The 26777-nt window shown below is 37.5% G+C and overlaps 1 protein-coding gene across 1 annotated transcript in view; it reads right to left on the bottom strand.

Moving 5' to 3' along the window:
* Positions 1 to 344: 344 nt before the first annotated feature.
* GCSAML (germinal center associated signaling and motility like) overlaps positions 345 to 26777 on the bottom strand; it is a 57829-nt gene continuing 31396 nt past the window's right edge. Inside the window, exons 2-5 of the mRNA XM_052643496.1 lie at positions 22313 to 22372; positions 18730 to 18779; positions 1487 to 1515; positions 345 to 578 (exon numbers count right to left, since the gene is read on the bottom strand). Of these exons, the coding sequence (XP_052499456.1) occupies positions 345 to 578; positions 1487 to 1515; positions 18730 to 18779; positions 22313 to 22372 (373 nt within the window). The remainder of the gene's footprint in view (positions 579 to 1486; positions 1516 to 18729; positions 18780 to 22312; positions 22373 to 26777) is intronic.

The raw sequence follows: 26777 nt of genomic DNA, 5'->3' as shown, positions 1-26777 counted from the left end.
GCTGGCCTCTGAAATTTGGAAAGTAGAATTGGAGTTGGATATTCTAAGTCACATATGTATAGATGTTTATTGTTCTAAGGAGGATCCCCCCTACAATTTCCACATCCTTAAACCTTACAAACAAAAAGAGGTCAAATATTCTATATCATTATATCAACTTCTGTGGCTTTACCCAAACCACATTGACAAGATGTTTCAGTTTTTTAATGTGGTACAATGAAAGAATATCATTTATAAAATCTGGCCAGAAATAAAAGTTGCATGTACTGCTGAAAGAGAAAGACTCCCCTGGAGGTCACCATTTGGTCATCTTTATTACTGGAGGATGATGAGGCAGGAGTATTCTAGTGAGGAAGCACAATTTCGTAATCATTCTCAGCTGTACAGGAAGAAGATCTGATAGTGCAAGGTTTCTTGAGAAGGGCATATTCTGTTTCTGGCCCTTCTCTTAATGGTCTCACTCTCCTTGTGATGTTCTCATAACCATCATCACTGGAGTTCAGGGAGGGTCTCCGATAGGGCCTATGATTAATGACAGTGTAGCATACTTCTTCACAACCACTGACATTCTCATTTTCCTGCAAGTACAAAGAAAAAAGAAATCAAGGATCTAGAATCAATCATCAGATTTGAACTCTGTACTCCACTACCCATCCTTTTTTCTTGTCTAATGATGACCTTGCACCTCAGGTATTCAAGGCCCTTTCTCCAAGCCCTGATGTCTTAAAGACTTCATTTTAGCAACATATCCTATGCTTCAAACTACCACTAATTCTGTTTTCATTTCACTACAAATAATAAAAGAGAATAACAAGACACTGTTATCTCCCTGAACATCTAGAGAAAAGTAGTTGTATAGTTTATGTCACACATACTGAGGTATAATATATGCAACAATCAGAATCACAGATCTATAAGTAATTAAGCAAATTGCATAACAATTCTTCATAGGATAAAATTTACTATAATTAAGCATCTAAATACATTTTCAATTGTATGGACCATGAAAGAAAACTTAAAATACTGCTAATTAAATCAATAAAATGTTTGTGATACAATATTAAAAAGAATAAGTGTTTTTTCATCTGTTGATTGATATCACCACGTTTATAAATACAAAATCTAAGTCCTGCACATAAAGATTAAAAGGGAATGTGGAAAACTAAAAAATAATATGTTTTATGGTAGTCAGATTGTAGTTGTGAATTTTATTTACTTTTGTTATAGTAGCTTTGAAAATTAAAATATTAGACTTTGGTAGACTTAAGAAAACAATACAAACTTACTAATCACCTAAATTTTGTTAAAATATTTTTATTTTTTATTTCTATTTCTGCATTAGAATTTCCAGGAATAATATTTAAACTATGAAAGTCTTTGATAAATCCATTCAGAATTTGCATGTTAAGGAAGATATACAAGTAGGTTTATATGAAGTTGTCTGTATTTTGCATTTATCACACAAATGTAACAGTGATTGTATTACCTGATTAGAAGTGAATGGAACACCTTTACCTGGAGGGTAAAAATAAAAAGAAAGCAATCTAAGAGTTTTGGGACATCAAAAATTGAGGGTAAGGAGATAATGAAAGGATAGGAAGAAATGATGAAACTTCAAAAAGGTCCACTGTGTAAACATGTCATGATTCCATGTTATTATTGAGGTTCTTAAGGAAGGACACATCTTTTGAGGCAACAATACTATCTTTCTGTGTAAATGATACATACCAAAGTTGGTGACTAAAAGTAAATTTTGAAGCTGGATAATAAAATTTTGTCCATAAATATGCTATGACAATACAGAATGGCAAGTATAAATAAAAAATAATTATGGCTATAAAATTGCTATAAATTTTATAAAGTTATCATAGGGAAATCATACACCTCTTAAGATGACGTTGTTATAGGGATAGGTACTGACATAACAAAACTATATCAAATTAAATACAGATTCAATTTGATTACAGCTATAAATACTGAATTATACATGTTACTCTAAGATTCATTGCTAATATTTTAAATAAATATGTTAGAACTATAGGTTACTATATTTAGAGTACTAAATATAGTAAAATCCCAATTTGTAAAAGGAACATTGAATGATTCTTAAATCTACAACCTAATAGGCTTTAAAGTGATTGTGAGCAAAATCATAGAATATGTTAAATAAACAGATTCTGTATAACAACAGTATGCTAGTAATTTTTAACACCTCATTGTTCTTCACAGAAAAGTCACATTCAATGCACTGATTTCAAATATGAAATATTATATTATCCATATAATAATATATCTATAAATATTATAGTATGTAATTAAACAATTAACCAAATATTTTTTAAAATTAATATTGTTTTATAATCAGAAACTGAGGGAATTATATAGCTTGAGCATAATTCAATTTTAGCATTAGTGACAATTTGGAGAACCAAACACAAGTATGAAAGACATGCAAAAAAACCATACACCAGTGGGTGAAGTGGTTACAGCTTTTGGTGCTGAAAATGTTAACATATTTAAGAACAAGCATGTTTATTCTAAGGTAAAAAATGTGAAACATGCCATCATTGTGCTAAAGGTCAGCTAAATCCATATCCAGAGTAGACTTCTTATTTGAAGTTAGAACATTGAAAAAAAAAATATGTGAAGCTTAGAACCAGAATGGAAATATATGAGAAATTTTCTGTTGACTGCAATTAACCTGAATTCCAAACTCCAAGAAAGATCAATGTGTCACATGAGGTGTTCCCTCTGGTCTTAGAGAGTGGGACTCCTCTTTCCTTTTGAAAACCCTGAAATTTATCTTGCAAAGGAAGGCCAGCCAGTATCTCTTACCAAGAATACATTATATTATTCATACTGAAGATAAAAATTAGATCCAAACATACCCTTGACATATAGTAGATTATAAAAGAAAGAGAGATAGGATGGGGAGATCACTTTCTCCCCCACAAATTCATCAAAAGAACATTTGAACACTCAGCAAATTCCACAAAACAACTTCTGAACACTGGCAGAGGACACTAGACACCCAGAAAGGCAGCTCATTGTCTTCGAAAGGAGGTAGGACAAAATATAAAAGATAAAAAAGAGAGACAAAAGAGTTAGGGATGGAGACCAGTCGTGGAAGGGAGTAGTAAAAGAGAAGTTCCAAACACCAGGAGGCAATAAGACTCTCACTGGTGCATCTGTGGGGAGTCTTGGAATCTCAGAGGGCAACATAACCAGGTGGAAAAAATAAATAAATAAAACGCACAGATTACGTGCCGAATGGCAACTCCCAGTGGAGAAGTAGCCCAGATGCTTGCAAGAACCACCAGCAAGCAGGGGCTGAACAGGGAGGCACACGCTGCTTTGCTTAGGGTAAAGACCAGGCTTGAATGCCCTGAGGGCAATCTAAGAGAGCTAACTTGAGATAGCAATTCAAACTGAGGGATAGCCAGAGAGAGAAAAGAGAGAGAGAGCTTTCCTGTGAAAAGCCCTAACCTTAGGCACTGCTGGCCTGCTCACAGAACAAAGGACTGAGTGAATACTAGAGGAGAGCTAGCCAGCAGCGGACCGGCCCATCCCCCGCTGGAGGCACAGAGGCAGGCGGGCAACGGCCAGAGCCGGAAAGGGGCAATCTCCGCCCCAGAGATGGCATCCTCTATTAAACTGCAAGCAGGCTCACAGTTTCTAACCAAGTCTTCCTGGGATCCTGGATGGTTGACATCCACCAGGAGGGTCGCAACCAGAGATCAGCTCCCCGGAAGAGACGCAGGACACACCTGAGACGGCACTCCCACTGGTGCACCCAGGAAACTGAATGGCTGAGACGCGAGAGGCGATAAGACGCACCGCACCTGGGGTGTGTGCTCACCAAGCACCTGGTCATTTGAGCTGCTCGGACCTGGGAAGGGCACAAATTACAGGCCCAACCGAGTCTGCACCTTCGTGGAGTACCCGAGAACCTGAACCTGAGCAGCTTAGACCTGGGAAGCGCACGCAACCCATGGCCTGCTTTAGACAGTTCCCCTGCAGAGCAACCTGGAGCCTGAGCAGTGTGGACTGTGAAAGCACACATTCCGTGAGCGGGGGCAAACCCAGTGTGGCCAAAACACTGCGAGCACTCCCCACACACGCCAGTGATATTTGTTTGCAGTGTTCCTCTCTCCCCACACCACGACTGAACAAGTGAGCCTAAATAAGTGACCACCTTCACCCTGTTGTGTCAGGATGGAAATTAGACACTGAAGAGACTTACAAACAGAAGCCAAAATAAACAGAGGGAACCAAAATAAACAGAGGAAGCCACTTTAGAAGTGACAGGTGCAACAGATTAAAACCCTGTAGTTAGCACCGATTACATTGGAAGGGGCCTACAGATCGTGAGAAGTATAAGCTGGAACAGGAAACTATCTGAAACTGAACTGACACCACACTGCCCTCAACAGCTCCATAGAAATTCCTACATATAATTTTACTATTTTCAAATTTTTTTTATTTTCTTTTTATTTTTAAGTCCTCTTACTCCCTTAATTTTCATTTTTATATCCTGCTATTACCTTGCCAAAAAAGACCCTATTTTTAAAGGAAACTTCATATATATTTTTTATAGTTTTTGTGATTTTGTTTTGCTTTTTTAATATTGTATTTTTGAGAGCCTAATCTCTACTCTAGATTTTTAATCTTTGCTTTTTAGTATTTGTTATAAATTTTGTACCTTTAAGAATCCAATCTTCAGTACCCATTTTTACTTAGGAGTGTGATTACTGGCTTGATTGCCCTCTCCCATTTTGACTCTCCTTTTTCTCCCCTAGATCACCTCTATTTCCTCCCTCCCCCTTCACTTCTCTACCCAACTCTGTGAATCTCTTTGGGTATTCTGGGCTGTGGAGAACACTTAGGGAACTGATTACTGGCTAGATCTGCCTCTCTGCTTTTGACCCCCGCCCCCACTTCTGAGGGTCACCTCTATCTCCTTCCTCCTTCTTGTCTTCTCTGTGTAACTCAGTGAACCTCTCTGGGTGTTCAGGCTGTCGAGAACACATAGGGATTTCATTACTGGCTAGATTGCTCTCCCCCCTTTTGATTCCCCCTCTTCTCCTCCTGGTCACCTCTATCTCCCTCCTCCCTCTTCTCTTCGCCATGTAACTCAGCTAACATTTCTGGGTGTCCCTCATTATGGAGAATCTTTTCTCCATTTACCTAGATGTTTTATCATTTGTGCTGTATGGATGGAGAAGTCTTGAAGCTACTGTAAGAATAAGACTGAAAACCAGAGGCAGGAGGCTTAAGTCCAAATCCTGAGAACAACAGAGAACCCCTGACTCCAGGGAACATTAATAAATAAGAGCTCATCTAAAAGCCTCCATACCCACACTGAAACCAAGCTCCACCCAAGAGCCAACAAGTTCCAAAGCAAGACATACCACACAAATTCTCCAGTAACACAGGAACATAGCCCTGAGCTTTAATATACAGGCTGCCCAAAGTCACACCAAACCCACTGACATCTCAAAACTCATTACTGGACACTTCATTGCACTCCAGAGAGTATAAATCCAGCTCCACCCACCAGAACACTGGCACAAGCTTCTCTAACCAAGAAACCTTAACAAGCCACTCATCCAACCCAACCCACAGGGAGGAAACTCCATAATAAAGAGGAACCACAAACTGCCAAAGTACAGAAAGGCCACCCCAAACACAGCAATGTAAACAAGATGAAAAGGCAGAGAAATACTCAGCAAGTAAAGGAATATGATAAATACCCACCAAACCAAACCAAAGAGGAGGAGATAGGGAGTCTACCTGAAAAATAATTCAGAATAATGATACTAAAAATGATCCAAAATCTTAAAAACAAAATGGAGTTACAGATAAATAGCCTGGAGACAAGGATTGCAAAGATGCAAGAAATGTTTAACAAGGACCTGGAAGAAATGAAAAAGAGTCAATCAATAATGAATAATGCAATAAATGAAATCAAAACCACTCTGGAGGAAACCAACAGTAGAATAATGGCGGCAGAAGATAGGATTAGTGAGGTAGAAGATAGAATGGTGGAAATAAATGAAGCAGAGAGTAAAAAAGAAAAAAGAATTAAATGAAATGAGGACAACATCAGAGACCTCTGGGACAATGTCAAATGCCCCAACATTCTAATCATAGGAGTCCCAGAAGAAGAAGACAAAAAGAAAGGACATGAGAAAATACTTAAGGAGATAATAGTTGAAAACTTCCCTAAAATGGGGAAGGAAATAGTCACCCCAGACCAAGAAACCCAGAGAGTCCCAAACAGGATAAACCCAAGGAAACACCCAAAGACACGTATCAATCAAATTAACAAAGATCAAACACAAAGAACAAATATTAAAAGCAGCAAGGGGAAAACAACAAATAGCACACAAGGGGATTCCCATTAGTTTCTGTTTCAACAGAAACTCTTCAGGCCAGAAGGAAATGGTAGGACATACTTAAAGTAATGAAAGAGAAAAACATACAACCCAGATTACTATACCCAGCAAGGATCTCATTCAGATATGAAGGAGAAGTCAAAAGCTTTACAGACAAGTAAAAGCTGAGAGAATTCAGCACCACCAAACCAGCTCTTCAACAAATGCTAAACGATCTTCTCTAGACAGGAAACACAGAAAAGGTGTATAAACTTGAACCCAAAACAACAAAGTAAGTGGCAATGGGATCATACTTATCAATAATTACAAAAATGTAAATGGGTTTTCTGCCCCAACCAAAAGACAAAGACTGCCTGAATGGATACAAAAACAAGACCCCTATATATGCTGTCTACAAAAGACCCACCTCAAAACAAAGGACATACAGACTGAAAGTGAAGGGCTGGAAAAAGATATTTCATGCAAATGGAGACCAAAAGAAAGCAAGAGTAGCAATACTCATATCAGATAAAATAGACTTTGAAATAAAGGCCGTGAAAAGAGACAAAGAAGGACACTGCATAATGATCAAAGGATCAATCCAAGAAGATATAACAATTATAAATATATATGCACCCAACATAGGAGTACCACAATATGTAAGGCAAATGCTAACATGTGTTAAAGGGGAAATTAACAATAACACAATAATAGTGGGAGATTTTAATACCACACTCACACCTATGGATAGATCAACTAAACAGAAAATTAGCAAGGTAACACAAACTTTAAATGATACAATGGACCAGTTAGACCTAATTGATATCTATAGGACATTTCACCCCAAAACAATGAATTTCACCTTTTTCTCAAGTGTACACGGAACCTTCTCCAAGATAGATCACATCCTGGGCCATAAATCTAGCCTTCCTAAATTCAAAAAAAATGAAATAATTCCAAGCATCTTTTCTGACCACAATGCAGTAAGATTAGATGTCAACTACAAGAAAAAAAAAACTATTAAAAATGCCACCATATGGAGGCTAAATAACCAACAAATCACAGAAGAAATCAAAAAAGAAATCAAAATATGCATAGAAATGAATGAAAATGAAAACACAACAACCAAAACCTATGGGACACTGTAAAAGCAGTGCTAAGGGGAAGGTTCATAGCAATACAGGCTTACCTCAAGAAACGAGAAAAAATGTCAAACAAATAACCTAACTCTACACCTAAAGCAACTAGGAAAGGAAGAAATGGAAGAACCCCAGGGTTAGTAAAAGGAAAGAAATTTTAAAAATTAGGGCATAATAAATACAAAAGAAACAAAAGTTACCATAGCAAAAATCAACAAAGCTAAAAGCTGGTTCTTTGAGAAGATAAATAAAATAGACAAACCATTAGCCAGACTCATCCAGACACAAAGGGAGAAGAATCAAATCAATAAAATTAGAAATGAAAATGGAGAGATCACAACAGACAGCACAGAAATACAAAGGATCATAGAGACTACTATCAGCAAGTATATGCCAATAAAATGGACAACTCAGAAGAAATGGACAAATTCCTAGAAAAGTATAACTTTCCAAAACTGAATCAGGAAGAAATAGAAAATCTTAACAGACCCGTCACAAGCCTGGAAATCGAAAATGTAGTCAGAAATCTTCCAGCAAACAGAAGCCCAGGACCAGACGGCTTCACAGATGAATTCTACCAAAAATTTAGAGAAGAGTTAACACTTATCCTACTCAAAATCTTCCAGAAAACTGCAGAGGAAGGTAAACTTTGAAACTCATTCTATGAGGCCACCATCACCCTAATACCAAAACCAGACAAAGATGCCACGAAGAAAGAAAACCACAGGCCAATATCACTGATGAACATAGATGCAAAACTCCTTAACAAAATCCTAGCGAACAGAATCCGATAACATATTAAAAAGATCATACATCATGACCAAGTGGGGTTTATCCCAGGGATGCAAGGATTCTTCATTATTCACAAATCAATCGATGTAATACACCACATTAACAAATTGAAAGGTAAAAGCCATATGATTATCTCAATAGATGCAGAGAAAGCCTTTGACAAAATTCAACATCTGTTTATGATAAAAACCCTCCAGAAAGCAGGCATAGAATAAACATATTTCAACACAATAAAAGCTATATATGATAAACCCACAGAAACAATACCCTCAATGGTGAAAAATTGAAAGCATGTCCCCTAAAGTCAGGAAGAAGACAAGGGTGCCCACTCTCACCACTACTTTTCAACATAGTTTTGGGAGTTTTAGCAACAGCAATCAGAAAAGAAAAAGAAATAAAAGGAATCCAGATTGGAAAATTAGTAAGGCTCTCACTGTTTGCAGATGACATGATCCTCTATATAGGAAACCCTAAAGACTCCACCAGAAATTACTAGAGCTAATCAATAAATATAGGAAAGTTGCAGGATATAAAATTAGTACACAGAAATTCCTTGCATTCCTATACACTAACAATGAGATAACAAAAAGAGAAATTAAGGAAACAATTCCATTCACCATTGCAACAAAAAGAATAAGATACTTAGGAATAAATCTGCCTAAAGAAACAAAAGACCTATATATAGAAAACTATAAAACACTGGTGAAAGAAATCAAAGATGACACAAATAGATGGAGAAATACACCATGTTCATGGATCAGAAGAATCAATATAGTGAAAATGAGTATATACCAAAAGTAATCTATAGGTTCAATGCAATTCCTATCAAGCTACCAACGGTATTTTTCAGAGAACTGGAACAAATAATTTCACAATTTGTATGGAAATACAAAAAACCTCAAAAAAATAGCCAAAGCCATCTTAAGAAAGAACAATGGAACTGGAGGAATCAAGCTGCCTAACTTCAGGCTACATTACAAAGCTACAGTCATTAAGACAGTATGGTACTGGCACAAAGACAAAAATATAGATCAATGGAACAAAATAGAAAGCTCAGAGATAAATCCACGCACCTATGGACACTTTATCTTTGACAAAGGAGGCAAAAATATTCAATGGAGAAAAGACAATCTCTTTAACAAGTGGTGCTGGGAAAATTGGTCAACCACTTGTAAAAGAATGAAACTAGAACACTTTCTAACACAATACACAAAAATAAACTCAAAATGGACTAAAGACCTAAACATAAGAACAGAAACTATAAAACTCCTAGAGGAGAACACAGGAAAAACATTCTCTGACATAAATCACAGTAGGATCCTCTATACCCACCTTCCAGAATATTGAAAATAAAAGCAAAAATAAACAAATGGGACCTAATTAAACTTAAAAGCTTTTGCACAACGATGGAAAGTATAAGCAAGGTGAAAAGAGTCTTCAAATGGGGGAAAATCATAGCAAATGAAGCAACTGACAAACAACTAATCTCAAAAATATACAAGCAACTCATGCAGCTCAATTCCAGAAAAATAAATGACCCAATCAAAAAATGGGCCAAAGAATTAAACAGATATTTCTCCAAAGAAGGCATACAAATGGCTAACTAACACAGGAAAAGATGCTCAACATCACTCATTATCAGAGAAATGCAAATCAAAACTGCAATGAGGTACTATCTCACACCAGCCAGAATGGCTACTATCCAAAAGTCTACAAATAAAAGCTGGAGAGGCTGTGGAGAAATTAATGAAACCCTCTTACACTGTTGATGGGAATGCAAACTACTACAGCCACTATGGAGAACAGTGTGGCGATTCCTTAAAAAACTGGAAATAGAACTGCCTTATGACCCAGTAATCCCACTACTGGGCATACACACCGAGGAAACCAGAAGTGAAACAGACACATGTACCCAAATATTCATTGCAGCACTGTTTATAATAGCCAGGACACAGAAGCAACCTAGATGTCCATCAGCAGATGAATGGATAAGAAAGCTGTGATACATATACACAATGGGATATTACTCAGCCATTAAAAAGAATGCATTTGAATCAGTTCTAATGAGGTGGATGAAACTGGAGCCTATTATACAGAATGAAGTAAGTCAGAAAGAAAAACACCAATACAGCATATTAACGCATATATATATGGAATTTAGAAAGATGGTAACCCTATATGTGAGACAGCAAAAGAGACACAGATGTATAGAATAGTCTTTTGGACTCTGTGGGAGAAGGCAAGGGTGGGATGATTTGAGAGAATAGCATTGAAACATGTATATTATCATATGTGAAACAGATCGCCAGTCCAGATTCAATACATGAGATGGGGTGCTCAGGGCTGATGCACTGGGATGATCCTGAGGGATGGGATGGGGAGGGATTGGGAAAGGGATTCAGGATAGGGAACACACATAAACCCATGGCTGAATCATGTCAATGTATGGCAAAAAACCACTACAATATTGCAAAGTAATTAGCCTCCAATTAAAATAAAAAATTTTTTTAAAGAAAGTATATTTTCCTTTTTATTTATGCTCTTAATATGTATTCACAACAGGCCCAAATCAAACAAACAAAAGTGTGAATTCAGCAACACTGTGTTGTTATTGAATTGATTCTGTGAGTCCTAGATTATGAAAGAAAGCACACATATCGTATGGAACCAAATGAATGTCTAGATACTGATGCACTTACCAGAAAGTCTGGATTCAATAGTGCAATTCACAGAGTTGAGAGGCACATCTAATTGTTAACTAGAGTGGCTGCCTAGGAGTTAATCTCAGTAATGGCCTGTATAAAATGGCATTACTGCTTCAGGTTGTAATTGTCTCCTATTACTGCTGCCATGAAATTAAAAGACGCTTACTCCCTGGAAGAAAAGCTATAACAAACATAGAGTACTAAAAAACAGACATCACTTTGCTGACAAAAGTCTGTATAGTCAAAGATATGGCTTTTCCAGTAGTGCTATGGTTGTGAGAGCTGGGCCATACTGAAGGCTAAGTGCCAAAGAATTGATGCTTTTGAACTGTGGTGCTTATGAAGACTTTGAGAGTCCCATGGACAGCAAGGAGATCAAAACAGTCAATCCCAAAGAAAATAGATCCTGAATACTCACTGGAAGGACTGATACTGAAGCTTCAATACTTTGGCCACCTGATGCTGTTAGGGAAACTAAACCTCCTGTGTAGCTCAGTCAGTAGTCTGCCTCCAATGCAGGAAAACTGGATTCCATTGCTGGGTCAGGAAGATCCCCTGGAGAAGGAAATGGCAACCCACTCCAGTTTCCTTGCCTGGAGAATCCCATGGATAAAGGAGCCTGGCAGGTTACAGTCTATGGTGTTGCAACAGTCGACCATGACTGAGAAAATAAGTGCGCATGCACACGCGCTCACGCACACACACGCACAGTCTTATTTAGGCTTCAGAGACAAAGCAGAGCCGGCCTCTGACTTTGCTTCTAACCTGCCTGGCCACTGCCCTGACTGGGACTGACTGAGAGTGACTGCCTGCTGTAAGTGCAAGATTTTCAGTCATTTCAGTCAGTCAGTTCAGTCCCTCAGTCATGTTCGACTCTTTGCGATCCCATGAATTGCAAAACGCCAGGCCTCCCTGTCCATCACCAACTCCCGGAGTTCACTCAAACTCATGTCCGTCGAGTCGGTGATGCCATTCAGCCATCTCATCCTCTGTCGTCCCCTTTTCCTCCTGCCCCCAAATCCCTCCCAGCATCAGAGTCTTTTCCAATGAGTCAACTCTTCCCATGAGGTGGCCAAAGGACTGGAGTTTCAGCTTTAGCATCATTCCTTCCAAAGAACACCCAGGACTGACCTCCTTTATAATGGACTGGTTGGATCTCCTTGCAGTCCAAGGGACTCTCAAGAGTCTTCTCCAACACCATACTTCAAAAGCATCAACTCTTCAGCGCTCAGCTTTCTTCACAGTCCAACTCTCACATCCATACATGATTACTGGAAAAACCATAGACTTGACTAGATGGACCTCTGTTGCCAAAGTAGAGTACCTTATATAAAATGGGGGAAGAATCTTGAGATTGTTGAGCCCCTGAAGGGGGACTGGCCAACCAAGCCCCAGGCTTAACAATATTCCAAGTTTTACAAGACAAAACAAACAGAATTAGCATGAAACTAGGCTTGCAAAAGATATTAAGAAGAGGCGGAGGGGGGTTCATGTTTGGGAACACATGTAAGAATTAAAGATTTTAAAATTAAAAAAAATAAAAAATAAAAATAAAAATTAAAAAAAAAAAAAAAAAAAAAAAAAAAAAAAAAAAAAAAGAAGAGGCGGCAAGAATACACAGAAGAACTGTACAAAAAGATCTTCACAACCAAGATAATCACGATGGTGTGATCACTCACCTAGAGCCGGACATCCTGGAATGTGAAGTCAAGTGAGCCTTAGAAAGCATCACTACAAGTCAAGCTAGTGGAGGTGGTGGAATTCCAGTTGAGCTATTTCAAAGCCTGAAAAATGATGCTGTGAAAGTCCTGCACTCAATATGCCAGCAAATTTGGAAAACTCAGCAGTGGCCACAGGACTGGAAAAGGTCAGTTTTCATTCCAATCCCAAAGAAAGGTAATGCCAAAGAATGCTCAAAGTACCGCACAATGGCACTCATCTCACACGCTAGTAAGGTAATGCTCAAAATTCTCCAAGCCAGGCTTCAGCAATACATGAACCGTGAACTTCCTGATGTTCAAGTTGGTTTTAGAAAAGGCAGAGGAACCAGAGATCAAATTGCCAACATCTGCTGGATCATCAAAAAGCAAGAGAGTTCCAGAAAAACATCTATTTCTGCTTTATTAACTATGCGAAAGCCTTTGACTGTGTGGATCACAGTAAACTGTGGAAAATTCTGAAAGAGATGGGAATACCAGACCACCTGACCTGCCTCTTGAGAAACCGATATGCAGGTCAGGAAGCAACAGTTAGAACTGGACATGGAACAACAGACTGGTTCCAAATAGGAAAAGGAGTACGTCAAGGCTGTATGTTGGCACCCTGCTTATTTAACTTCTATGCAGAGTACATCATTAGAAACGCTGGCCTTGAAGAAGCACAAGCTGAAATCAAGATTGCCGGGAGAAATATCAATAACCTCAGATATGCAGATGACACCACCCTTATGGCAGAAAGTGAAGAGGAACTCAAAAGCCTCTTGATGAAAGCAAAAGAGGAGAGTGAAAAAGCAGGCTTAAAGTTCAACATTCTGAAAGCTAAGATTAAGGCATCCGGTCCCATCACTTCATGGGAAATAGATGGGGAAAGAGTGGAAACAGTGTCAGACTTTATTTTGGGGAGCTCCAAAATCACTGCAGATGGTGATTGCAGCCATGAAATTAAAAGACATTTACTCCTTGGAAGGAAAGTTGTGACCAACCTAGATAGCATATTCAAAAGCAGAGACATTACTTTGCCAACAAAGGTCTGTCTAGTCAAGGCTATGGTTTTTCCAGTAATCGTGTATGGATGTGAGAGTTGGACTGTGAAGAAAGCTGAGTGCCGAAGAATTGATGCTTTTGAACTGTGGTGTTGGAAAAGACCCTTGAGAGTCCCTTGGACTGCAAGGAAATCCAACCAGTCCATTTAAAGGAGGTCAGTCCTAGGTGTTCATTGGAAGGACTGATGCTAAAGCTGAAACTCCAGTATTTTGGCCACCTCATGGGAAGAGTTGACTCATTGGAAAAGACCCTGATGCTGGAGGGATTGGGGGCAGGAGAAGGGGACGACAGAGGATGAGATGGCTGGATGGCATCACCAACTTGATGAACATGGGTTTGTGTGAATTCTGGGAGTTGGTGATGGACAGGGAGGCCTGGCATACTGTGATTTATGGGGTCCCAAAGAGTTGGACACGACTGAGCGACTGAACTGAACTGAGGTTTGCAATTTGGTCACAGATTGATGATATCAGTTTGCATCTGTCCTGGGATTGTAAATGGGAGACCCAAATTGCAGTCCTTGAAGTCTCACCCATGGAGTGGACATGCTGCCTTGGACCCTTTCCCAATTGGGGCTCCAGATGTGCTGTGACACAGGACTTCCCAAAGCTGATTGAGTCTGAATGTTGGTCAAAACCCAATTTGGTGATGTATCTTCTGCTCTATTTCTCCTTTCTTTTAATGTTAGTATATTGCAAGTAAGCTAGATAATTCTCTAATAAATATTTTTATTATTTATTTGTATATAACAAGTGGCTTATTTTGTTAACAAATCCTGTGAACCTGAGATGAAAGTGAAAACTTTCTGCAAAACAGATGCGAAGAGCTGACTCATTGGAAAGATCCTGATGCTGGGAAAGATTGAGGGCAGGAGGAGAAAGGGGCAACAGAGGATGAGATGGTTGGATGGCATCATCAACTTAATGGATATGAGCTTGAGCAAACTCTGGGAGTTAAGGACAGGGAAGCCTGACATGCTGCCATCCATGGAGTCACAGAGTCAGACATGACTGAGTGACTGAACAAAAACTGCTGTAACAAATTATCACAAACCTGATGGCTTAAAACAATGCAAGTTTACTAATAATATCTTACAGTTTTAGATATTAGAATTCTGAGTCTCACTGGGCCAAAATCAAGATGTTGACATGGCTACATTCCTTTCTGGAGATTCTAAATAAGACTCAATTTCTTTGCCTTTTCAAGCTTCTGGAGGCTGCACTCATTCCTTGGATCATTGTCCCCTTCCACTGCTACAAACAAGCAATAGCTGTTTGAGTTTTTCTTACGCTGCATAACTCTGACACTGTGCTGCATCACTTCTGCTTCTCTCTTCTACATTTTAAGAGCATTTGTTCATCTCTCCAGGTAGAAACCTTGAATCACATATGCAAAGTCCCTTTTGACATTTAAAAACCTAGTCAAACTTGGATGTCTTCGGGGGCCTTTATTCTGTTAATACCTGTTTGCATGCTCAGTAGCTCAGTCCTATCCAACTCATTGTGACACCATGAGCTGTAGTCCACCAGGCTTCTCTGTCCATGGGATTTTCCAAGCAAGAATACTGGAAAGAGTTATCATTTCCTCCTCCAGGGGATCTTCCCAACTCAAGGATTGAACCCACATCTCCTGTATTGGCAGGAAAATTCTTTACTGCTGAGCCACCTGGGAAGCCCCTTATTCTACATACTACCTATATATTCCTTGCTATAAAGCCAAAAAGAGGAAAATATCTGAAGATTTAGGAATGTAAGAATATTTAAATGAATATGCTGCTATAACCTTCTCATCCTGCCCCAACATCTCAGAAAATGGCAAAAATAACCTTCCTTTCCCTATGTTCATGGTAAGCATCACATTGCTTTCTAAATTGCAATTTTTTCTTGCTGTTTGTATTTTGGTAAGTCTTCTGGCTCTGTTATGATTCATACACCATTAACAGACTGCCACATCTTTCCTGCAGTTCAATCCAATAATTATGACTGATTTGTAATTGTTGGAACCAGGAATGGTTGAAGTAACAAACTTCCAAAGGTAGGAGAATCTAGGCTTAGTTACATCAGCTGATTAGGTTTAGAGGCAGAGCAGACTCCATCAGTATTAAAAAAAAAAAAAAATGAGACACAAGTAGTCCACAGTACAAATGGCAAAAGACTTATTAAAATTTACCTGTGGTCACTTGGGTGGAAAAGGCTAGCCTAAATGACTGCTCTAACAGACCTTTTGGGGAAGAATGAGAAATATAAAGACTTACTGATTATCTGATTTTTTTTTTGGAGCACATAAACAGATAATATGATACTTTAAATTTGTGATTCAAGAGCTGATTAAAGGACCAAGGAAACTTCCCTAAAAGAATTTTATTTTACCTTATCCCACTAATAAGAGAAGGGAATTTTTTCCTGTGTCTATGTCATAGTGTGTTGAAGGGGTCCACAAATATATCCAATGAATACCACCATGACTTTAAAACAAGGGTGAAAGCAGATATGTTGACCAATTTGCAGCAGCATCATATAGGTTCTCCTCAACTGGCTCTGGTCCAAATGGAATGTAAACTAACTAAAAGCAATAAAATAATTATTGACTTTAATATCAAAAAGATGCAGAGATGTAATTTAGATAACTTTTTCACTTAATTTCCCTTTTGGCTTCAGTAAATGTGGCTGGGTCTTGGACATTTTCACAAAATTAATTAGATAACTTAAGTTGCATTTACTGTTGCAGATGAGGTCTGTTAAATCACTAAAGCAGTGCATTGGCAGATACTTAGATACATTTGCTTTCATGAAGAGACACCAGTGCTACTTCATTGGTGTATTTCAGGGCTTTATCAATTTCTGTCTCTCTGTCAATATCTGCTTTGCAGGAACATTGATCATTTCATATATCTGCAAGACATAAAAATAATCTACTATATAGAGGACATAAGGCCTATATATCCTAGTGAACATAAAGGGACAGGTACCCCAGAATACTTTAGATATATAGTTTGCCAAAGAAAAATGAAGGAACCTTCACCTAGGTGAAGTTTTGTGGGGTGGGAGGGGTAGTAACCTGAATTATTTCAGAATAGCCCTACCTCAATCCAGAGATGGCAGTGGCACCCCACTCCAGTACTCTTTCACCTGGAAAATTCCATAGACGGGGAGCCTGGTAGGCTTTAGTCCTTGGGGTTGCTAAGAGTCGGACACGACTGAGCGACTTCACTTTCACTTTTCACTTTCCACTTTCGTGCATTGGAGAAGGAAATAGCAACCCACTCTAGTGTTCTTGCCTGGAGAATCCCAGGGAAGGGGGAGCCTGGTGGGCTCCCTTCTATGGGGTTGCACAGAGTCGGACAGAACTGAAGTGACTTAGCATCAGCTACCTCAATCAATTTGCATCTACTCTTCCTGTAAATAAAAGTAGGGCAATATTTGGTGAATCTCTTAGGATTTGAGTAAGGTATATATCAGCTGGAGTTGGGCTCAAAGGAATAGCAAGAGGGCATCACTATAGATCCCGCAAACATTAAATACTTAAAATTTTAAGTTTAGGACCTCAGAATTTTAATTAAAAAGGGTAAGTTTGATGAGAAATTTAACTTGCAAAACTGACAAGATGAAAAAGAAAATGTGAATGATCTATAACTACAAAAGCGTTTGCATCTAGAAGTGAAAAAAGTTCTTACAATAAACATTTTCCCCAGATACTTTTCCCTAGAAAATTCTACCAAAGATTAGAAAAAATAAAATCCATCATACAGAAGCTCCTCAAAAGAGTAGAAAGTTTCCAAATCTGGGTCAAGCACCAGCATTCCTGATGTACTGAAACAGGGTAGGATAAGACAGTAGAGCAATGGGCAACAATTGAGGATCCAAAGAATAGAGTGTGGTGTCAAATAAATGAAGGAAGGAAGAATTTCAGGAGGGAGATGCTGAGCAGCATTTTCAAGTGCTAGAGATACAGTGATGGGGATTACGATGGAATATTTTCCTTTAGAGTCTGTAGTTACATCTGAACAGAGACATTCAACTTTTTTTAATGTGATCCATACTTAAAAGTATATTTTATATCCTGGTTCAGTACAACCATATACATATATAAAATAAAAATAATTCTCATATAACAATTATATATGCAGTGCACTATGATGCTCTTTAAGCATGTTATTCTAATTATGGCTGTGATACAGTCTGGTAAAATGTATTGTTTCATAGTCCATTGAATACACTTAGTGGAACAGTAGTACCAGAAGTAAACTACTCTGAGTTTAGACTGGGAAATGCAAAGTCCCAAATAATAAGGCCATACAATTCTTTCAAGAAGTTTGACTGTGAAGAGGAGAGGACAGCTGAAGCAATAGTGATTAGAAAATGTGAGTTTTCTTCATAATTGTTCATTTTGAGTAATTGCATGATTACTACAGTGGTAAAGAATGTGCCTGCCAATGCAGGAGATGCAGTGTCAATCCCTGGATTGGACGGATCCCCCGGAGAAGGAAATGGCAACCCATTGCAATATTCTTGCCTGGGAAATCCCATGGACAGAGGAGACTGGTGGGCTACAGTCCTTGGGGTCACAAAGAGTCAACATAACCAAGCGACTACACCTAGATACTATATCAAATGGAGTAAATGCTTTAAAAAAACAAAACAAAACTCAACACCAGATAATATGACCCTATTTTAAAACTTCAATATATATACAAATTAAAATTGGCAGAGATTGATTAATTCCTTCCCCTAGAAATCTATGAAATGCTGCCAAAAATAAATCATGTTCAAATACTACTGTAATACAAAGAATAATGAGATCAATTTTGTGAGATAAAAATAAGTAAAGGACCAGCACATCCCTATAAGGACTCCAAGCAGAATTTCCTCCAACTGGAACATAGTATCAGAACATCACCTAATTTGTATGTTTACAACATACCTAGTATGAAAAATATTATGAAGCAATGACTTACTTTTCTTATCTTGACCTTGATTTTCTATCTCAAATGTAGTCACTTCCTGCCTACAAAGGAAAAAGATAATAATATGAGACTCTCCAGTTCTCTGAAGCCAAAGTTGCACTTGAAAGAAATATTTAATTGCCCTTAACCTAAGCTCATTGATAAATCTATAGTTCAAAGGTTAAATAAATTTAAATACTTGCTTACTCCCCTTTCAGAAAAACCATGAAATATAGTTAATGCTGTATTGTATCATTGAAATAGGCTCTCACATTTTAAAAAGGTAAATATGTGAGATGACGGATGTTTTAACTACATCAGTGGGGCAATCCTTTCAAAATGTATACGTAAATCATCAAGTACTCTGTAATTATCTTAAAACTTTGTCTTAAATTTTTATTTTTTAATTATACTTCAATAAAGGTGAAAAAAGGAAAACCACACAAATCTAAGAACAGAATGAAAAGCAGAGAACAAATTCCACAAATACCAACAAAGTACTTTATGAATTTATTGTATTTAGGAATTTCTAAATTATTTAGACCACATATATTGTATATTAGCATATATATGAAAGGCATATGTGCAATATAGTGAAACTGGGAATGACCCAAAGGATAATATTGAAATTCAATTTATTTCTCTGCTGTTCTGGATGAGTTAGGACATCTTTAAAGATAAATCATAAGTTCTAGAAATTATAACTACAATCTTGCAGTGACAGACATTAAAAGTATGGGCTAGTGATGAAAGAAATAGAGATTATCTCTACAGCCACACAATTCCACACCACATAACAAAGAAGAGACAAAGAGGGGGTGAAGTTGCCAACACAACTTTCCTTTTCCCAGACTCTTAAACTTGAGGGACAAAATGGAAGTGACAAAGGATACAACCTATAATGATATTCCCAACTCAAAGAGGGTAATGCATATAAAAACAGTGATGTGCTCAGAGCAGAGGGAAGAAAATATTTGGTGAGGAGGCCATCTGAGACAACATACTAAAATCAAAGCCTGAGTCTTAGATTATCTCTCCTCTCCCCCAAAGTGCAAGTGTTAGATGCTCAATCATGTTCGACTCTTTGTGACCCTGTGGGCTGTAGCCCACCAGGCTCCTCTGTCCATGGAATTCTCTGGGCAAGAATACTAGAGTGGGCAGCTATTCTCTTCTCCATGGGATATTCCCAACCGAGGGATCAAACCCGTGTCTCTTGCATTCTAGGCAGATCCTTTACGGTCTGAGCCTCCAGGGAAGCACTCTCACTAAACCAATGGACAAATATACACACTACTTTATCTCACAAATCACCTGCTTGCACAGCAAAGTCCTAAGCACAAAGTTGCAAGTGTGGATTGGATTATAAATATATATATATACATATATACATACATATATATATATATATATATATATATATAATAGAAACAATGTGATAAAGACAAGTAGAGAACAAAATTATGTTAATAATTTTGTTCATAATAATACATGGAGCAGGAAAGTGGGCTAGCATAAATGGGGGTGTGGGGAATTGAAAGAAATGGCAAAGCTTTTAGAGAAAGTAAAATAGTATTAAAAGCAAGGAAAAGTAAAAAAAAAAAAACAAGCAGTACCATAAAAAACATACTTAAGACTAAAAAGTAAGTGGTAGAAAATAAAGAGGTAGAGTGGTTAGAAAAAGAATAATTATGAAAAAAAAAGAAACCTTAATATCACATAATTGTTGTTTCAAGACATGAGAACCAAACAATTAAAACAAAAATATCCAAATACATCTTTAAAAAATAACTCCTGAAATAAAGACTTGAATCTGAAATTTTATTTTATTGGTGAAAAAAACACAAATCATGGGAACATTGATGTGTAATAGCTTCTGAACTTCAAGAATAATGAATTCTGGAACATCCATGGGAAAACATTACAGATATAGAATGAAATCAGAACATTAGTTCAGAAACATCACAAGGTATTTTCTACCTCTTCTCCAGCTACAAAATGTAAAGTCTTTGCAAAGAGTCACAGTGAAGGCATAGCCACTCCACTATTTCTACATTTTCCTTTGTGCAGAGAAAGCATAGCTGAAACTTAGGAAATGACTGATTCCTCAAAAATTATTTCCTGTCACCAACAAACATCAAGGTCTTCCTCTCCATCCCCCATAACTTCACATTTTGTAAGACTAGAAAGAGTCATCTCAGAGACAGAAACACAAACCTTGAGATGAAATGATTAAGAAAGGGGTTGAGTACAAAGATATGAAAATCTCATGACTGATAAACAAGTCATGGCATTTCTGTTAATCTAAGCAGTGGCAAGATATGAGTGTCCAGATATAGATTGCTTTTTCACTGCCTTTTTTTTTTCCATGAGTGTCCTGTCAGGGTTGGGCAACTGATAGGCACCAACAAGTTCAAGCAGTGGTTAAAGCCTTCACAAGCACTTGGTCTATAGAGGAAAATGGAATGTAAAAAGTCAAACTAACAATATAAAGTTACAAGTTAAAAGAAAGACATAGAAAAATATGAATTGATGCTTTCAAATTGTGGTGCTGGAGAAGACTCTTGAGAGTCCCTTGGACTGCAAGAAGATCAAACCAGTCAATCCCAAAGGAAGTAAATCTTGCATTTTCATTGGAAGGACTGACACTGAAGCTGAAGCCCCAATACTTTGGTCACCTAATGCAAAGAGCCGACTCATTGGAAAAGACCGTGATGCTGGAAAAGATGGAGGGCACTAGGAGATGGGGTCAACAGAGGTTGGATGGCATCCTCGACTCAACGGATGTGAGTTTGAGCAAACTCTAGGGATAGTGAAGGACAGGGAAACCTGGTGTGCTACAGTCCATGGGGTCACAAAGAGTCAGACACAGCTGAGCAACTGAACAATAGCAAAATATAAAGAGAGAGGCAGTGTAGAAAATCGACATGGTATGGAAACAGCATTCTTACATAGTCTAGTCAAGGAGCTCATAGAAATCAAGAGCCAGCATCTCCAGAAGAGATATTTTCTGTCACAAACAAGGAAAATGAAACCCATGAGCACTAGCAAAGCAGCATGTGCCAGGGCCCTGAGGTGAAGAAGATGAGTGGCATGAAGGATATGACTTCCTGGAAGAAAACGGGTGAGCATGCAGGGTGAGGAATGATATTGGAGACATACACAGAAGTCAATCTGTACTGAATTTTAGTCTACGGTGAAAAGTTTGGACTTTATTCTGGGTGTAATAGAAAAACATTGATGGGTTTTAAGGGAAAGGCATGATTAGATTTATATTTCCCCAAATTATTCCAAGTATGTGGAATAGGTTGGAAGTGTGGTTATTCTAAATAACCAACCAGAAACAAATATCCTTTCTATCAGCTGTTCATTCATGCACTCACATTATATAACTATTAAGAAACAAAATATGTGTACTAATGACCCAGTTTTCATGTTTAGAGTCTCCATCTAACATTCTGCCAAGTCTTAAAGGCAATCGCCAGAGAATTTTATCATTGTGGCTGTAAGAGGTCTAAGACAGGACATTAGCTCTCATGGTACAGAGATTTTGGAAGTAAATCTCTGGGGAAAATACTCTGAAATGCTGTGTTCTTACCGTTTTCTTTTCACGTCTGGGCTTACCTTCCCAAGCTCCTTTTGATTGTCTTTCAAGCAACTAGAAAACACACAAGAAAAAAAAGAGATTGTTACCTCTTTCCAAATCTTTTTGTCTTCTTTTTCAGCTTTCCTTAATATTTTTCAAAAAATGGGGTATAGTTGCCTTACAATTTGTGTTAATTTTTGCTGCACAGTGAACTGAATCATCCATATATATACATATCTCCCCCTTCTTGGACCTTCCCCAGCCTGTATCCCATCCATCTAGGTCATCATAGAGCACTGAGCTGAGCACCCTCTACTATACAGCAGGTTCTTACTATCTCTCTTACACATGATGGATTTATATGTCAGTCTCATCCCACTTTGCCCCGTACATGTCCACAGGTCTATTCTCTACATCTGCATCTATATTCCTGCCCTACAAAAAGGTTCATCTATACCATCTTTTTTAGATTCCACACATATATGTTAATGCACGGTATGTGTTTTTCTCTGACTAATTCTCTCTGTATGATAGACCCTATGTCCATTCACATCTGTATAAATGACCCAACTTTGTTCCTTTTTATGGCTGAAAAATGTTTCATTGTATATATGTATGACATCTTCTTTATCCACTCATCTGGATTTAGGTTGCTTCCATATCCTGGCTATAGTAAATAGTACTATAAAGAACACTGAGGGGCATGTGCCTTTTGAACTATGGTTTTTCAGAGTATATGCCCAGTAGTGGGATTGCTGGGTTATATAATAGTTCTATGTTTAGTTTTTTAAGGAAACTCTGTACTGTTCTCCATAGTGGCTATATCCATTTACCTTCCCACCAATAGTGCAAGAAGGTTCCCTTTTCTCCACACTCTCTCCAGCATTTGTTGTGTGTAGATTTTTTGAAATGGTCATTCTGATTGGTGTGAGGTGATACCTCATTGTAGTTTTAAAATACATTTCTCTAATAATTAGTGATATTGAGCAATTTTTCATATGCCTCTTGGTCATCTGTATGTCTTTCTTGGAGAAATGTCTATTTAGGTCTTCCACCTATTGGGGTTTGTTGTTGTTGTTGTTGTTGTAATTGAGCTGTTTGTATATTTTGGAGATTAATCCCTTGTCAGTTGCTTCTTTTTCAAACACTTTCTTTTCTCCTGTTCCCAGGGTTGTCTTTTTACCTCATTTATGGTTTTATTTGCTATGCAAAAGCTTTTAAGTTTAATTAGGTCTCACTTGTTTATTTTTGATTTTATTTTCATTACTCTAGGAGATGGTCAAAAATGATCTTGCTGTGATTTATGTCAAGGAGTGTTCTTCCTGTTTTCTTCTAAGAATTTCATAGTGTCTGGTCTTATATTTCAGTTTTTAATCTATTTTGAGCCTATTTTTGTGTGTGGTATAAGGTTCTAATTTCATCCATTTACATGTAGCTGTCAAGGTTTCCAGGCACTACTTGTTGAAGAGTCTGTCTTTTGTCCACTGTATATTCTTGCCTCCTTTGTCGTAGATTTGGTGCCCATAGGTGCATGGGTTTACCTCTGGGCTTTCCATCCTGTTGCATTGATCTATATTTCTGTTTTGTGCAAGTACTTTACTGTTTTAATTACTGCAGCTTTGTAGTGTAGTGGCTTAAGCAAACCCCAGGAGACAGGGAAGGACAGGGAAGTCTGGCGTGCTGCAGTCTATGGAGTTGCAAAGAGTGGGACATGACTGAGCAACTGAACAACAGCTGAAGTCAGGGAGCTTTATTCCTCTAGCTCCATTTTTCTTTCTCAAGATTACTTTGGACATTTGGGGTCTTTCACCTTTCTATATACACTGCAACATTTTTCATCCTAATTCTCTAAAAATTATTGTTGGTAATTTGATAAGGATTACATTGAATCTGTAAGTTGCTTTATGTAGCGTAGTCATTTTTCACAATATTGATTCTTCCAACCCAAGAATGTGGTATATTTTTCCATTTGTTAGGGTCATCTTTGATTTCTTTCATCATCAGTGTTGTCTTATTGGTTTATAAATGCAGGTCTTTTGCTGCCTTGTGCTTAGTTAATTAGTTCTATTCAACTCTTTGCAACCCCATGGACTATAGCCCACCAGGCTCCTCTGTCCATGAAATTTTCCAGTCAAGAATACTGAAGTGGCTTGCCATTTCTTACTCCAGCTTTCACCTCCTTAGGTGAGTTTATTCCTAGGTATTTAACTCTTTTTTGTTGTAATGATAAATGGCATTGCTTCCTTAATTTATCTTTCTGATCTTTCATTGTTAATGTATAAGAATTCAAGAGATGTATGTGCATTAATTTTGTATCTTGTAGCTACCAAATTCATCAATTAGCTCTAGAAGTTTTCTGGTGGCATCTTGAGGATTTTTTTTATGTAGGGTATCATGTCATCTGCAAACAGTAACAGTTTTACTGCTTTTCCAATATGGATTCCTTTTATTTGTTTTTCTTTTCATATTGCCATGGCTAGCTCTTCCAAAATTATGTTGAATAACAGTGGTGAGAATGGACATCGTTATCTTGTTCCTGATCTTAGAGGAAATGCTTTCAGGTTTTTCACCAGTGAGAATGATGTTTGCTGTGGGTTTCCCATATATAGCCTTTGTTATGTTGAGATAGGTTCCCTCAATGCCCATTTTCTGGGCACTTTTTTTTTTAAATCACAAATGGGTGTCGAACTTTGTCAAAAGCTTTTATTGCACCTATGAGATGTTCATATAGTTTTTATTCTTTAATGTATTAACATGGTGTATTACATTCATTGATTTGTATATATTGAAAAACCCTTGCATCCTTGGGATAAATCCCACTTGATCGTGGTATATAGTGTTTTTAATGTGTTGTTGGATTCTGTTTACCAGTATTTTATTGAGCATTTGCATCTATGTTCCTCAGTGATATAGGTCTGTAATTTTCTTTTTCATGATATTTGGTTTTTATCACAGTGATGGTGGACTAGAGAGTGAATACACTTCTCTTACTATTAAAAAGCCTGCTTTTCCTTTTTGTTAAACTTCGTTTCCTTTGAAATTGACAGTCATAGATACAGAAAGCAATTTGGAAATTGACCTGAAGCCAGACTTATGATGGAACAAAATTCTATGATCTGGATCTTTGATTCTCTCAGTTTAATTTTTTATAATCAGGAAAGTTCCAGGGCTTGGATTGATCATGATCTGGCATGCAAATTTCCTGAGTTCTCCAGAAGAGATAGGCGGTGCCAAGAAGGTTGAAAGCCTCTTACAATGGAAAGATGCAGCCTCTCCAGTGAGTCCAGGTAGCATAAGCATGCTGTATGTGTCTATGTGGAATACTAGGACTACGGATACTGGCCCTCTGAGCCAGAGTAAGATTTTCTAAAGCCCTCTGTTTTGCCATCCACATACATGTAGAACAACGTAATCCTCACCTACATTCAGAGAAGTATATGTTGTGCATATTACTCTTATGTTTATTCTCATTAATTAAAATCATTATTATGAGGATCAAGCAAACACTGAATGATGAAGGTACAACCAGAGAAATCAGTGACTTGTATGATTATATAATGGTTACAGAATAATTCATCATAGACCAAAGCCCGTGATTCAGTTAATCAAATTTTTTCACTATGTGCCTTGTACAAACATAGCATTTCTTGGAATAGTCTTTTCCCACTAGTATCAAATCCTCAAAAATAGTGTATTCTCTTGTTTCTATATAAGATTTCATGTAAAATATCTCAGACTATGAGCCTCATACTTGCTTACTGACATTATTGAGAGAAGTCATTTCTTCAGTATTAGTGTTTAAAGTTCAAGAAACATTGTTAGATATTGACATACAGGACTACTAAGCAAAGAGTAGAACTTGTTAAATACAAAATAAATCAGATTTGAGGAAGAAGGGAACCTTTTCTTTTGATTCTGATGTAGATATTTCTGGATAGTATTCAGAAACTGTCAAATTTGGAAGTTATAATTACTTAATAGTATAGATTGTAAATCAGGAAAAATTTAATTTTGATGTCCCCTATCTTCTGTTCTTCTTCTGTTCTTTTTCTGTTTCCCTAGAATCCAGTTTCTCATGATTTTACTTTTCCAATCTGATCAATGAAGATTCTCCTTGAGGTTTTCAATGATTCACTAATTTACCCTTCTAAGGGCCCGTTTGTATTTCAAAATTTAAAAAACAGGGTCATAAATTTCCTAATTTAGAAGGCACTTAATTGGAATTCCATGTCACTAGAATTACTGTACATAAATAGGCATTTATGAATTGTCATACATAAAGTAAAAGATTTTGTTTTAATCAAACAGAATTCAGATACCATCAGGCATTGATGATATACAAAGATTTCTTGAACAAATTAATAAATTGTCAATATTATATAATTTAAAAACCACATATTAAGCTTAAAATGTATGCTGGCCAAAGTACTGAGGTAAGGGCTGATTTTTCCATATCTTCTGTGCTTTTTTCTTTCTT

This window comes from Budorcas taxicolor, chromosome 7 (assembly GCF_023091745.1).
Source record: "Budorcas taxicolor isolate Tak-1 chromosome 7, Takin1.1, whole genome shotgun sequence".
Classification (NCBI taxonomy): domain Eukaryota; kingdom Metazoa; phylum Chordata; class Mammalia; order Artiodactyla; family Bovidae; genus Budorcas; species Budorcas taxicolor.
The sequence above is the reverse complement of the archived record's forward strand: the minus strand, read 5'-3'. Positions and strand labels throughout refer to the sequence as shown.